This window comes from Cryphonectria parasitica (genome assembly GCF_011745365.1).
Source record: "Cryphonectria parasitica EP155 unplaced genomic scaffold M406scaffold_1, whole genome shotgun sequence".
Lineage (NCBI taxonomy): Eukaryota > Fungi > Ascomycota > Sordariomycetes > Diaporthales > Cryphonectriaceae > Cryphonectria > Cryphonectria parasitica.
The window spans coordinates 2,089,296-2,103,944 of NW_024468909.1; the positions used below are offsets into that span (position 1 = coordinate 2,089,296).

General features: G+C 52.6%; 5 protein-coding genes across 5 annotated transcripts; 4 read left to right on the top strand and 1 right to left on the bottom strand.

Moving 5' to 3' along the window:
• Window positions 1–42: 42 nt before the first annotated feature.
• On the top strand, window positions 43–2,352 carry M406DRAFT_34535 (uncharacterized protein; the record flags this gene model as incomplete). Its single annotated transcript, XM_040922072.1, has 7 exons — window positions 43–126; window positions 196–393; window positions 450–628; window positions 685–854; window positions 915–1,871; window positions 1,989–2,239; window positions 2,311–2,352. The coding sequence occupies 7 exons, from the start codon at window positions 43–45 to the stop codon at window positions 2,350–2,352; spliced, it is 1,881 nt and encodes a 626-aa protein (XP_040780963.1).
• Window positions 2,332–3,069, bottom strand: M406DRAFT_53656 (uncharacterized protein). Its single transcript, XM_040924525.1, has 2 exons — window positions 2,575–3,069; window positions 2,332–2,491 (listed from the first exon to the last, which is right to left on the bottom strand). Exon 1 carries the CDS (start codon window positions 2,842–2,844, stop codon window positions 2,668–2,670), a length of 177 nt encoding a protein of 58 aa, XP_040780964.1. The 5' UTR covers window positions 2,845–3,069; the 3' UTR covers window positions 2,332–2,491; window positions 2,575–2,667.
• A 1,647-nt stretch (window positions 3,070–4,716) lies between these two features.
• M406DRAFT_325479 (uncharacterized protein) lies at window positions 4,717–5,460 on the top strand (the record flags this gene model as incomplete). The annotated part of the gene is made up of 3 exons (XM_040919985.1): window positions 4,717–4,936; window positions 5,158–5,275; window positions 5,409–5,460. The coding sequence occupies 3 exons, from the start codon at window positions 4,717–4,719 to the stop codon at window positions 5,458–5,460; spliced, it is 390 nt and encodes a 129-aa protein (XP_040780965.1).
• A 3,620-nt stretch (window positions 5,461–9,080) lies between these two features.
• On the top strand, window positions 9,081–11,362 carry M406DRAFT_271026 (uncharacterized protein). The gene is made up of 2 exons (XM_040918099.1): window positions 9,081–9,263; window positions 9,433–11,362. The coding sequence occupies exon 2, from the start codon at window positions 9,466–9,468 to the stop codon at window positions 10,522–10,524; it is 1,059 nt and encodes a 352-aa protein (XP_040780966.1). The 5' UTR covers window positions 9,081–9,263; window positions 9,433–9,465; the 3' UTR covers window positions 10,525–11,362.
• A 1,560-nt stretch (window positions 11,363–12,922) lies between these two features.
• On the top strand, window positions 12,923–14,514 carry M406DRAFT_248006 (uncharacterized protein; the record flags this gene model as incomplete). Its single annotated transcript, XM_040916498.1, has 3 exons — window positions 12,923–13,654; window positions 13,756–14,048; window positions 14,124–14,514. The coding sequence occupies 3 exons, from the start codon at window positions 12,923–12,925 to the stop codon at window positions 14,512–14,514; spliced, it is 1,416 nt and encodes a 471-aa protein (XP_040780967.1).
• Window positions 14,515–14,649: the final 135 nt, after the last annotated feature.

Sequence of the window (14,649 nt, forward strand, 5' to 3'; positions counted from 1 at the left end):
GCTGTCGTCCAGACGCGTCTATATGCTACTGCACGTGCCAAGATGACCAAGATATTATGCGTGGCAGAGAAGCCGTCCATCTCAAAGGCCGTAGCAGGTCACTTGTCCGGAGGCCAAATCCAAACCGTGAGTGACCTGAGTGAGGTCAAACAAAGCCTCCGAGTTAGATGCCTTGTGCTGATTGTGCCTCTGTAGCGCAATACCCGGAATCAGTATATCAAGAACTACTGTTTCCAATTCGACTTTGGTCCACCATGGGGCATCTGTGAGGTGACCATGACTGCCGTGCTTGGTCATCTCACCAGCACAGACTTTGAAGATGGCTTTAGGAACTGGCGCCACCCGCCACCAGTCGCCCTGTTCAATGCACCCATCTTGACTTCGGTGGCAAATGTGAGTTTGGTCTTGGCCCTGAGCATTGTCAGGATCCACGTTAACTCCTTGCCCAGGACAAGAAAGACATCGCCAAGAACATTGAAGATCAGGCCAAATACGCCAGGGCTCTCTTCATCTGGACTGATTGTGACCGCGAAGGAGAGCATATCGGCAGCGAGATTCGCGACTCGGCTCGGAGGGGCAACCCTCGAATACAAGTCAAGAGGGCCCAGTTCAGCAATATCGAGAGAGCGTCAGTGTAGCTTTCCCAGGCCTGACCATGGATGCGATACTAACAACCTTCGGTAGTCATATTTTGAATGCCGCAAAAAATCTAAGAGACCTCGACCAGAGACAAGTCGACGCGGTCAGCGCCAGGATGGACCTGGACCTGAGGACCGGTGCTGCCTTCACCCGCTTCCTCACCAGCAGCTTGCGAGTCATGGGCGGTCCCATCCAGGAAGCCCTCATCAGCTATGGTAAGAGTTCTGAAGGTTTCCCATAGAGCATATGACGGCGAATAGCTAATCGTCTCCCAGGGTCGTGCCAATTTCCCACGCTGGGTTTTGTGGTGGACAGATACTTCAAAGTGCGAAACTTTGTGCCTGAGCAGTTCTGGAGCATCAAGGTGCTCCACAAGAAGGATGGCCTCAGCGTGACGTTTACCTGGGATCGCAATCGACTCTTCGACAGGGCGGCCGTGACCATCCTTTTTGAGAGGTGCCTGGCAGCAAAGCAGGCCATAGTCACCAAGGTGCAAGAGAAACCTACAAAGAAGTGGAGGCCCCTCCCTTTAACGACGGTCGAGCTGCAAAAGATGGCAACCCGATTCCTCCGAATGACGGGTCAGCAGGCAATGTCCGTCGCCGAGGCTCTGTACAACAAAGGCTTCATCAGCTATCCGAGGACAGAGACCGACCGGTTCGACAAGGGTATGAACCTCCGAGCACTTGTGCAGAAGCAGACACAGGACAACCGATGGGGTACCTTCGCCCAGAACCTGGTCGACGGCGAGTTCAAGCAGCCCAGGGACGGTCGGCATGATGACAAGGCCCATCCCCCCATCCACCCTGTCACATACGCCGCTCCAGCCGCCTTGAATGATCACGAAGGCCGGCTCTACGAATTCGTCGTGCGCCGGTTTTTGGCATGCTGCGCAGACGACGCAAAAGGTACTGCTACGGATGTCGACATCAAATACGGAGACGAATTTTTCCACGCTCACGGGGTGATTGTGTTGGAGAGGAATTACTTGGACGTTTATCCTTATGAGAACTGGACTGACTCGGCACAACTGCCCAAATTTACCGTCGGCGAGAGATTCGCGCCGACAGAGGCAAACATGACCGAGGGCAAGACGACACCTCCTGGTTACCTGACTGAGGCGGACCTCATCGCTCTCATGGACGCGAACGGGATTGGGACTGACGCCACGATGGCGGAACACATAGAGAAAATCCAGGTCAGGGAGTACGTGCAGGTTGTCGAACGGTCAGGTCAGCAGGCAGGAGAAGCCGACGAGGATGACGGTGAAGCTGCTGCGCCAGCCGGGCGGGGCGGACGCGGAGGACGAGGCCGCGGTGGTCGAGGAGGAGGAGGAGGAGGAGGAACAGCTGCCCGAAGAGGCCGGCACAACGTGAAGGTCTTCATCCCGACCCAGCTCGGTGTGGCGCTCATCCAGGGCTTCGACGGGATGAACTTTGAGACCAGCCTCGGCAAACCCTTCCTGCGCAAGGAGATGGAGTTGAAGATGAAGGCAATCTGCGAGGGCCGCATCACCAAGGATCAGTTCCTGAGGGAGAGCATCTCGCAGTACCGCACCGTGTTCGATCAATCGACGGAACAGCTGGATGTCCTCAAAGCCGTAAGTGGGCATCTTTGACAGGCTGGCTGGTGCTGAAACCCGAATACAAACTGACTCATGTTCCTGCACAGGCTTGTCGACGGTATATCTTTCAACAGGAGCCTGGGGCTTGAGGGGTTGGGTTTTGCATGTATCAAGACAGCCCACTGAAGCACACGGAACGCTGTAACGCAGAGCTCGCAGGTCGACATATGGGATGGGCCAGGCGTGACTTCAATTGTCAGACTTTCTGGTACTGATGCGAGACAAGTGGTACGTTACATGACACTCTCTCGTGCGTACTATGAATTGTGTACGCTCACTATAGCCGCGGCTGACTGTCGTCCTTCTTGTAGGTTAAGAGAGATGGCAGTGGAACGTCTTTGTCGTCGTAGAACATTGCATTCTGAGGCTATTCTCAGCGTATCGCAGCATAACTGCTTACAACTTCACAGTTTGCTACCTAAATGCAAGCCTCTACGATCTATCGTGAATCGCACACTGTCAACCTCACGAACGCTCGCTGTTGGCATCAACCAGCTAGAACCATCAAGCAATAAGAAGTTGACAGCTTGATCGTACTTCTTCAGACAAAGATGTCCCACGACATGATGAGAAGGGTGCATTTCGGCTGGAAGGTGCGCTTTCGATCTCACCTAGACACATCACCAACCACAGGTCGAGCCGATGTCGGACAGACGTTGACCCCAGAGGGCCAGAGGGGGGTTGTCTCTGTCCCTGTGCTGCGGTACCACTCGGCTCAAGGAATTCTTGCAACAGTACAGCACAGCAGGAGGGGGGGGAAAAGAACACTACTGCCCACTCTGTATGTCAAGTGTTATACTCGGGCAGCGGCCGCTCCTGAACCCCAGCTGTGCCGATTGCTAAGTGACAGTCCTGGTAGATCAGCTGATGGGCACTGTGACAACCCAAAGACACTTTGGAATTCGCTTATGTGTTCTTATTCCTCTTCTCCTCGGGCATCTAAGTAAGTGGGAGTGAGCGGTTGATGACCGTCGTAGTAAGCGAGGCTGCCCGAAACAGAAGCTCGGGCAGGCCGGGCGCCCCAGGTCTTCGGGAGTGAGGGGTTCACTTTCCTGAGCTTCCGATATGAACGCGCGTCAACTGGGCAATAATCTGGCATGTGGCTTATTTGAGGCAGTCTGTTATGGTTCTTCTCTGTTAAGGGGATGTTATGATGCGAAGCCAGCCAAGTGGTGGCGCTTTTATTGGTCCTGTTAGTCTTCCAAAAGGCAAGACGGACAACGAGAACCAGCCTAGCAAAGGTAGGTTCTGATCTTTGAGAGTCTGGCCTGTCATAGAAAATTTGGCGCGATACCCAAAATTTTGGAACTCATTCCTGCCCAGATACCCTTAATTCTTAACCCTCAACTTTTTTTCCCTTTCTTCCCTGCTTTGCTTTATGTTGCTGTTGTCGTTTTATACCTTCCGTTATAAAACCCAAACAAGACCGCTGCGGCTGGGGCGACAGGGGGTCCAGAACAGCGCGGGCGGGCGGGCTCAGAGTACTGTGTGTTCCTGCTTTAGCAGGTGACTGTTCTTTCAAATCTTTGGCCCATGATGAAACTCCTTGTACTATACGAAAACTGAGGTCACAAGCCCTTCTCTCATTTGAGTCTTGATGGCCATTGATTATACTTGATGGATCACCCTTTACGCAGGAGCGACTCGTCCCAGTCATGTTTACCCTCGTTTGTCTTTTATCGCCCCGTTATTGCTGACTTGCAGGCAACGGTACATGATACAGGACACTTTGCCAGTGCAGAGCCACCCTAATCCTGCTTTGACGTCGAGAATGAAACCCGACAACCTGCGGAAGGACAAGCCAGCCCGCTACCATACAGCAGTTGGAATGCCATACCACCTGCTCTCAACATGGATGCCCAATCTTGGCCCTTGTCGAGGCGCCAAGAAGTTGACTGTGCTCCTTCCTAGTTTCAGTCCTCCGCAGTTCACATTCACGCGTTTCTTAGTTCTACAACGTACTTAAGTAGCCAATCCTAGAGCTAGGATGAAGCAGCTCAGAGGACCACGATGCTGCCAGACAATGTAAGGAGGGATTCAATGGGATGTTCAGTATAAGACGACTCATGCCTAGGCTGGCTCAAACGCGCAGAAATGAAATGAAACTTCGTCATGACCAAAATGAGTATGAGATCTTCGCATGTCAACGAACTCCCCGGATATGTGTGTTGTCCTCTTCTTCATTTTCCCTTCAAAGAAGGGGCCAAGACGGCTCGCCATCGTTTTCGGATTTCCACGTCTTGTCCTAATGACGGGACAGATACGAGAAAGTGTACGGAGGATCTCTCCCTCACCACCTTACCTTCCCTCGTTGTGATGTCCACACCCAGTGGTGTGCGCTTGGGAAAAACCGGATGCTGCGGTATGACCATGCAATCTGGAACATTGAAAGTACTACTAAGTCGCTATAATGATACTATACTAGCGGGCCAGCAAAGAAGTCATCAACACACATGGCGGCTGCAGCGACAAGGCGGGGGTCCGTCAAACGAGGCTCCGACAAGGAATGGGGCGGCAGCGAATCGGTCAATCATCGTGCTGCAGCACGGGAGGGGCCTGGCATCGACTGCGGGGTCAGAAATTCGCCCAAGGGGGGCGGTTGCTTGGTGCATGATTTATCGGGAGTGGGCAAGCACACAAAGGCCGCGCGCGCACGTGAACGAGGCGTGTTTGGTATGTGGTATCAAGTGGGGAAAAAAGAAAGAAAAAAAGATCCGGATACGATAAATAGCGCTTCGCTCGTTTACCTTGTGAGGTATTGGACGGCCAGCGAGAGGAGGAACAGCCGAAACGTGGTTGCACGGCAGTGGATGACTTGCTGCGCGACATCGATCAAGGCCGAACTAACCCCCCCCCCCCCAAAACCCCTCACTCACATACTCAAACAACGACAGAAAGAAGAAGAAAGAGAGACATGGAGCGTCACGTTGCCAAGCTCGTCGGAAAGAGGAAAGGCCAGGCGAGAAGGGGACCAAAGATATCCAAGGCTCTCTCATCACTCGAGGTAGCCAAGTAAGTACAGGCTGGGTACATTCCCAAACGAAAGTCCAAAAAGTCGGCTCGCAGAAAAGCCTGGTGGGACCAATCAGGGTTCCTTTTGAATAACAACGTGTTGAGGACTGCGGAACGGACAACTAGATCTCAGGCTACGCACGCAGCACCCTGTCCTTGCCCATACCACGCCTACCGCGTCGTAGTCAAGTACTGTAATATACAAAACTTACCCCCACCACCGGGGCCTTACATTCTTACAAGGGGAAAAAAATCCTAGTAAAATATAGGTGAATTGCCCTTCCACTTATCGATCCCAGCGGTGGGACGGCGAGGAAACATGCATGCATCTGTGTATTATGTAAATACTTGTGGTATATCTGCGTTGCCAGAAGCTCCCTGATATGCAGTACACTGCAGAGAGGAAAATAGCCCCCCCCCCCATTAAAGTTGTCCCCACCGCATAGTATATACTTACCTTCACCAACTTGGGGACGGAATGTATCAACGTGTTCGATCTTGACAATCCAAGTCTGAGCTTCTTCGGTCATATATCTTTTCTCGTACTCCCCCTTCCCCCTTCTAATCGACACTGGAACTAAATCGACTTCCCTACCGACACGTGCTCTCCTCGAATGGCGAAGCACGACGACCATGGACAACAGTCCAGGTTGAATAAAGGCCTCGGGGACCAAAGACGGGCCATTTACACTGACACTTGCCTTCCTCTGAAGGTTAGCTAGAGTATCATTCCAAGTTGAATCATGATGGCATAAACCTTAGGCTCATCTGCTCAAATCTCTCCCCCAACCAGTCCCAATCCCCACCTACATCACTTGACAAGTTTTCGACTTATGATGGCCTAAAGAAACAACGTGCGACTTATATTTGGCGTTGGCAGACTATATGGAAACTATGAAGATGACTACTTAAAGTTTGTATGGATATCTGTGCAAAGGCTGGTGTTACTGGCTTGGAGGTAAGATGCCAGAACACAAAAGGCCGTGCAACGTCAAGTTCTTCATGTTTATCTGGATCGTTTTCGAATCAAAACTTGGAATCCCGCCGTCGTTGAGAGCCAGTATAGCATATGACAATGCAGATGAGCCTCGTCCTTTAAGGAGCTCGAATCCCTACGACGGAACATCATATGGAGGGGGGCGGGGGTAATGATGGTGATACGTGTGGACAAAGTTGATGGGATGGATGGATGGATAGGAGACGAGAAAGAAAAGCACCGAGGAAGAAAAGTGGTTTCAATACTTTGTAAACCCTGGATAATGCGGTCCATCCCCAAAGGGTTGAAGAAGCTTCCCATCTCAGGAAGCTCGTTGCCTGACAGTCGTGTGGAAGGGCTGGAGTAAGGCTTCAATATCCCAGAGCCGGTCAATAACAGCAAAACATTAGGCTCAGAGATGAATTACACGGCTGTGAGCATGCTGCCAATCCATGTACTGCCTGTGACAACTTGGGAAAGGTGATCAAGCAGGTCAAAATTACTAGGCCTAAGGAGGTGTAATGACTTTGCAAGGAAGTTACAGAAAGAGATATCCTGACTGCGACTTGGTCCGAATCCCGGTAGATAAATCCTGTCAACACACGTTGGTGTGGCCTGGTCGCCCCTCCTTTATCGCCTCCTTCCTCAAGGCTAATGCCAAAGTCCTGGCTTCCCTTCCCTGCGCTCTAGCGCTATGCTGTGGCAGTTGCAAGTCCCACATGTATATGGCTTTCATTGGTAAGAAACTCGATGTCTACTGATTGGCTTGAAAGCCAGGATTACAGCACCCTGAGAACATTTACATGGAACAAAATGGCAGCATATTGTTCTATGTGTGACGCAGCCGAGTTGTCCATTAATAAAGTGCGACCCCCTACGCCCACTCAAGCTCGCTACGCGATGGTGCCCTGATTTCTGCGAGAGTGTGGGTAATTTCCACAGTTCTGTCTTGGGGTTTGGAAGCCACAGCCACAGGCTCAAATCGCTGGACAGTGTTTGTAAAAGAGCGGCGAGAATCACTTTACCTCGCCGCATGGTGAGGCAATCTGGGCCCTTGCCGTTTTTGTTGTCAGTTCCTCTAACGGCAGTAGGAGATCTGCTTCCCGTAATACCGCCCGGGCATCATAAGCACTACCAGAGAATCCTTGCTCGGGCTCTTTCCCCCCCTAATCATTGTGATAAATATAACATCACCTGTGCAATCCATATGAAATATGCAGGCTCGGCGAAGACATGCAAGTAATCGCGGGGGACTGTGGCGTGTCATTGTGTACGGCACTTATTAAGATTGTGGAGAGGCGGCTGCCCTGACCGCACCTTGACCGCACCTAGGTCAGTATAGGGGCCCAGTGACTCACTGACTCTTGCGCCCATTTTCATGACAGGTTTTCGAGAGATGTGGCTGGACCATGACAGTCTCAGGATGCGAACATGACACGAAACTGTACCGTCGTACCAATACATTTACTACGGTACATCTCGATGACTCAAAAACGCAGTGTGAGGATAGGTTTGGGCTGGTGGTGAAGCAGGACGCAGGACCCAGATCCCCACCGAAACCAAGGCCCCGGGCTAGTTCTCTAACCCGGGGTAAACCGGGACGGACGGGCAAGTGGATGCAGATAAATGCAGATGCACCCGTACCTGACCTTGCAATCTCCAAGATATTAGTTAGTCTGCTCTAGGCATCGTGTTTTGGGTGTGAGAGATATCAGTATATCGAGTGCCGGCACGGGCAAGGAACTGTGGCCAAGAGGAGGTCACCAGACTGGAAAGCCAAGCCAAGGGCAAGTGACCCTATCTATCACTCATCTTCCTTTGTCTCTACATGACTATATTGGAACATTGGTAGGATGTACTTTGTATGTGTTGTTTCTGTCAGGATCCCAGATCCCAGATCCCCTGTCCCGGGTCAATAACCAACAAAGAGACGGCGAAGGGGGGGCCAAAAAGAACGAACGTGTATGAGGTCCAATTTGCCAGAGATGGCCCTAGCACCGCAGTATTTCCCACTACTAGTATGTATTTGAGATGATACGTACTGCGGTACGTACCATTGCAGGTCATCGTGTCAGATGTCTACTGGTGACTGCTCCAGCCTTTTCGTTGCCCCTCGAGTATGGATTCTGAGGTCATCAGTCCCTTCCCCTTCATCCGTCCCGTTGTATTCCGCATCCATCCATCATCGGCTCGTCAGGCCTTACGTCTCCCAACCACGTGCCAATAAGACGTGCTTACATATCTTCTCGTGGCTGTAACTGTTCTGCTAGAGCCGGGGTGGCTTTTCAGCAGGCTCGCCGTCTCCGGCCTATCAAGGTCACACCCCCCCCCCCCCCGCCCACACCCCTCTCTCCTTCCTCCCTGTCTCTGCGTATCGGCAGGGGTGGAAGGTACAAGCAGGGTACTTGACCTGACCCTTGCTCATCGGCTGGGCACCTGCAATGAGGGCAATTCAAGCCATGGCACAACCACCAGACGCGATCAAGATCAGACCAGTCACCCACCCAACCAACCAACGATACGCCTCTCCCCTCCTCCCGAACCCGTCCTCCCAGTTCCCAGTTCTCAGTCCTTCCTTCCAACCCCCGCCCCCCTAGCCGGTACTGTCCTCTGCGCACACCCCCCCCCCTCCTTTCCAAGATCTCACTCTTACTCTACGCAGCGGGCACCCTGTCCTTGGCCCTGTACTACCATGCCTACTGCGTACACCACCGTGACCACCACTACTCCTACCACCACCACCATGCCTTAGGTTATTACATCTATCAGGCCCATGGCCATGGCCCTGCGCGTCCCTCCTCCCTCCTTCTCCTTCAACAACAACACAAGATCGAATCAACACCAGCAATTTTGCAAAAGAGAGTCATCTCCTGTCACAGCAACGATAATCGCGTCAGCCTTGCCAGCCTGCCTGTCAAACCCATCTTTGATCTATCGTCCTTTGTTCGACCAGGTCAAAGGATCACTTATCAACTGCCATCCACCACGGTACTCTGCTTCCTGGCAATCAAAGTACGTGTGACTCACCCATACAAACTTTATACCTACGACCTCCTTCCCCTCCATACTTTCCTTTCCCCCATAAATCACATACAACCCAGCGCGTTTTCACTCGCGCACACACACTCTCTATCCCTCCTCGATCCTTCATTACGTTACTAACGTGTCTCTTCGTCATCAGAGACATCTTTTGTTCCCTTGAAGCACCATCGATATGGCATCCATGGCATCTGCTGCTCGCGATATTCAGGCGACCTCTGGCCGAGACAACTTAACTGATGTAGCGGCCCAGAGTGTTTCTGTGACACGATCTGACCCTTTACCTCTCCCCACCCCTCCCAACTCCGTATCCCCCGGCCTGCACCCACATGGCCTGCGAGCTCAGCTGCTCAAGGCCAAGTTTGAACCCGGCGTTCCGCACCTTGACCTACACGACACCGATAACCATCCCCAGTCCGCCAATGGCGCGCATGCCTGCCTCGATTCTCCACCTGACGACCCTGCCGGCGCTCTGACGCCAGCCATGCTGGCGAAATACCACCTCCCAGAGATCCTGTTGAACCATGGTCCACTCGCCATTCGGCACATCACGGGTTACCTGACCACCTCCGTCCCGGGCTTTGCTGGTGTGGCGCCGGCCAAGGCTCGGAGACTCGTGGTCGGCGCCTTGGAGGGTCGAGGCAGCGGCGGTGAGGGTGGGGGTCTGCACGGTGACGTGGTTTTTGAAAAGGTCGGCTGGGGCCGGTGGGATGCGCGCCGCAGAGGTCAGCCAGCACGCGACTCCACGGCCCACATGGCCCACGATCCATCTTCGCCGTACCTTTCGGGCATCCCCATCGTGGGAGGGGCGACCTGGAGCAACGAGCGGACGCGTATAGGCGGGTCTCTATCGAGCGCGCGGGACTCACCAGTCTTCTCCCACGACGATCGTGCGTTCCACATGGACGAGGACCACGCTGACAACATGTCACTGGACGGCTCTGCCTCCGTGTCCTGCTCCGAGGCTCCAGACGACGACGACGATATCCCGATGGACGACCCGGAGGACGTCACTGACGAAGAGGACTGGGCCGCTATCGGAGCCGCTGGCTTGCGTGCCGCCTCCTATTCCCACTCGGCCGGTCGTCCAGGCACCTTTCCACCCCGTTTCACCTCTTCCGGCATGGTCAAGGCTCCTCGCGCGAACAATTTGCAATATGCAGCACTCGCTGTCAAACCTGATGCGCAGGAGCGGGATGCTATTGAAGCTCTCCTGAGTCTCGGCTCTGTATAAAAAGAAAAAACAACATTAAATTAATCACTGCATGGCGACGGCGTTAACATATAATTTCGGTATTTTTTTTTTTCGGCTGGAGGTCGGCTTTTTATTCTCGTCTTTCTCATCAGGGTGGGGCTGCCCTGGATGCCACTATATTATACCTCGATCGAGGCGGCGACCTCTGGAACACCAACTCAACTTTATGGCGTCCTGGCCCCATGGGGGAATACACGAATCACCATCTTATCGTGTTGAGAGTTTATTTTCTTCTGGAAATTGGATCAACTTACCTTTTTTTAACGGTCTCGGTCTCCATACGACAGACACCATTTACCTGCGCGTTGGAGACCTATATGGGAAGGCCAAAGGGCTCGCTCACAACTTGCAGGCCCACCACACGTCAATCTTGACTTTTCAACAGTTCCCTTTGTCATCGTCCTGGAGACTTCAACAACTCAATTTTTCTTTTTGTTGCGGACAAAGACCATATCTTATTCGGTCTGTCACTATCCTTTGCCAAGATTCGCGTCGATGCTTGACAACGACCCGTTTCGTGATTGCAAGGTTGTGAGGGAAGATGATGGGCAAAGCGGCATATGATGAGTCAGGCGAATGCCCAAATAATGAATGAACGATGGTGTGAGGAGGAACCTACCATATGGCATCAAAATACGATTGGACGTATTGCCATGCAATTGATAGAGGAGGATGAATAGGGAAGGGGAAAGAATAAAGATAAGTGGCAAGGGAGGGGGGGGGGGGGTTTCGGGTGGCCATGGAGGAATAGTAGTTTCAAGGTTTTGGGGAGTTTCGCTCGCTAGCCTGCAAAAGAAACTGTTGATCTTTCGCCGCCAGATGACGTTCTCCTGCTTCGCACACCCTGCACGTGAGTGGATTCCCATGTGTCATTTGGCCGTATGCAACTTCTACTTCTGTTTAGGGATCGATCGCGTCAACGTAGTAGTCTACGCGTCTAACCAATCATGATCAGACCACGCTGATTTGTACGTATTGCCCTATCAGTAATGATCCTCTTCTTGCCTTCGGTCTTATGAAGAGATTCCCCTCGTCTCGTACTGTGCATTTGGCTATTTGTCTTTATCTTGCCTCGTATAACTACAACGATATCTGAGCTATCCGGTCTCTTGAGTATCTCTGCACCCTCGTTAACTACTACCAAAATCTTCAGCCTCGACACCACCGACATGATCTTGGGGGGCAATAGCACTCTCTGATCGGTCCGCCTCTGAACCTCCGAGTGAAGGCCCGTTTTCAGTCATAGGCGTATTATTCGTGAAGTGAGAAGGGCTGAGAATCCCAGGAACCAGGGGAATTATCCAGAGTCTTAGGTGTAGGCAGGCAGCAAGCCTTGAGCTGAGCCACATGTCTTTTCAAGACAGGGTGAAGGCTACAAGACACAAGTCAAAGGCGGGGAGGCTTGTTGGGTTTTGAATCGAACAATGCAGGGCATTGCCAATGGGGTCTCACTTGGCTGGAACAATAGGAGGGCAGCCTATGTCTTGCTCATAGGGGCGAATTGTCAGGGAGCACATGCATGGACAGCTCGATAGGAGGAAGGCTGATGAGACTGTATCACTTACAGCTTCAAGCCTCTCAGATACTGGGTTCAGGACTTTATTCTGAGGAGACATCAAGAACAATGCGGTGCTTACAAAGAGACTATTGGCTACAAAGATGTGGAGGGTGGTGCCCAGTCCAAGCACTAATCATGTATTATCTTGCAAATGGGCATGTGGGAGGCAAGAGGGCAAGCGTCCATTCTGCACCTACCCAGGCAACCACCTTCAGGCTCTGTAGCGCTTCTACTAGGTAAGTAGACAGTCTTTCATCTCCTTGACAGAACCCACAAGGGCATTGCTCAACCCGACCTGTTGACTTCACAAGGCCCTTTGTTGTCGCGTCCTGCTCACCAACCAACAAACAAACAAATAGCAGGCAGCATTCTATTGTTTTCAGCAACCATAGATGCACAGGTTGATTGCATAACCTCTACCCTCCACTCTCCATATCTTTCAGATAGATGGAGAACAGAAGCCTTTGGGACTCTCGATATCATCACCAAACTCGACGACTTCATCTTAGCTCCAGCAGTTGCTGACTCCTTAACAGCAAGGTGTTTACATCCCATTCATAGTCTCATACAGCTTGCTCTGCAAACATGGCACCAGGACAGAGCGCGAAGATCTCTGCTGATGAGCTTCTCGACAAGCTCCGACAGGCTGGCCTGGAATGGAGGGTGCCTCCTCCAAAGCCAGAGGAACAGCCAGCTGCATCTACCTCACGCCCCTCTCTGCCTCCCGCTCCCATCCGCTCCGTCCAGCGCGAACCCAAGCACCCTCGCCCTTCAAAGACAAAGGAGGAGCCCAACTGGTCCGACGAGAGTGAGTCAGAGATGTTTGTTCGAAACGCTGTCGATGCAGATGGATTTAAGATCAATACGCAGCCGGGACAGAAGAGCACTGCTGAGGTGGCCAAGCTCGACGCCCAGGATTTCAAGGACCTCGGTCTGAAGGTCGGTGAGCAATCGGGCGCAAAGGATGCCTTTGTTCCCTGGAAGTTCCTGCTGCGCTATGGCGAGCTCTACGTTGGCAAGGCCAACACCCCTGTGGTCGAGCCGCACTTTCAACCTGAGCATCTGCTTGCCGGCCAGAATTGGGACCTCTTTTACTTGTACAACCCCGAGGACCTTGACGAGGATCCGATCTTGTTCGTCTTGACCGCCCAGCTCGATGCCTATCTGCGTCTCCTCAACAAGAAACACAAGCTAGCCCTCAAAATCCCTGACGGCGGCAACGATGCCAAGTTTTTCTACCGTTTCGGTAGACTGTCAACTCCCAAGCCTCGCTACCTGGGTCGGACGACCTGCGTCCAGTCTTATAGGAAGCTCACCAGCATTATGCCCCTGCCTGATCCCGAGGACGATCTGGAAATGGTCCCTGAGATCCAGCGAGACGAGTTTGCGGCCATGATCAAGCAAGTCAAGGAGAGCTGGGTTGGTGGCAAGGGCAAGGGCAAGGGAAGAAGCAAGCAGAACGCGATGAAGCGACACAATACCCATAAAGGCTGGGGTCACGCTACAAAACGCGTGCAGCGATTCCTGGGCCTGCGCCAGAAGATTACGTCTGTCCAGAGCTACGATGGTAAATTTTCTCATCACTGTGTTTCTGGAAACTGAATCTCGAGACGTCATTAGCTGATCTGTTCTCCTTAGAATTCATTGGTCAGGTAAACCCGGCCAACGAGCTCGTTCTCGATGTCAACACTCCCGCTCCGTACACCCCCGAGGATGATGTGGTCTTCATCTGTGTCGACATCGAGACCTATGAGAGAATTCCCAAATTAGTGACTGAGGTCGGCTTTGCCATCCTGGATACCCGCGATATCCGTGGCGTTGCACCTGGCAAGGGTGCTGAGAACTGGTTCCCGCTGATCCAGGGCCGTCACCTGCGCATCAAGGAGTACAAGCAGTACAGAAACCGAACTTATGTCCGAGGTTGTCCCGAGCACTTCCAGTACGGGTAAGTCACCGTCTTCCTTTGTACCTCGTTTGAGAGTGCATCCGTGTGATGTTACCTGTGCTGAGGTTGCCATAGCGTGTCTGAGTTTGTGGGCATCGACGGCATCGAGAAGACCTGCGTAGAGATCCTAACACCCAAGGACCCCGCCACGGGCAAGCCTCGCAATGTGATCTTGGTTGGCCATGACATCCACCAGGATACGGAGCTCCTCTTCGTTATCGATGTTGACGTGCACGAGCTAGTCGGTCTCAAGGAGATTGTGGACAATCAGAAACTGCAACAGCACTGGGCAAAGCTGCCCAACCCCCAGAGCCTTTCCAACGTCTTGAGCGGTCTCGAGATTCCGCACGCCTTCCTGCACAACGCAGGTAATGACAGCGTGCTGACTCTTCAGTCTCTCTTGGCCCTTGCAGTTCTCAAGCGTCAGGAGAGCCTGGCGCGAGAACCTGGATCCGAGAAGGAGTGAGTGCCCCAAAAACCTCCCTTCTTTTCAATTTGGATGAGCTGACACCACTAATTTTCCCCCTTCATTCTTTCAAGCCAGAAGGGATACTTCGACCCTTTAATGAATGATGGATGGAGCTCTGGTGGCGAGGCCTCT

Bases quoted from the DNA above. Each gene is read 5' to 3' on its own strand.
- M406DRAFT_53656 (XM_040924525.1), bottom strand. From the start codon at position 2,844: ATGCACCCTTCTCATCATGTCGTGGGACATCTTTGTCTGAAGAAGTAC.
- M406DRAFT_271026 (XM_040918099.1), top strand. From the start codon at position 9,466: ATGGCATCCATGGCATCTGCTGCTCGCGATATTCAGGCGACCTCTGGC.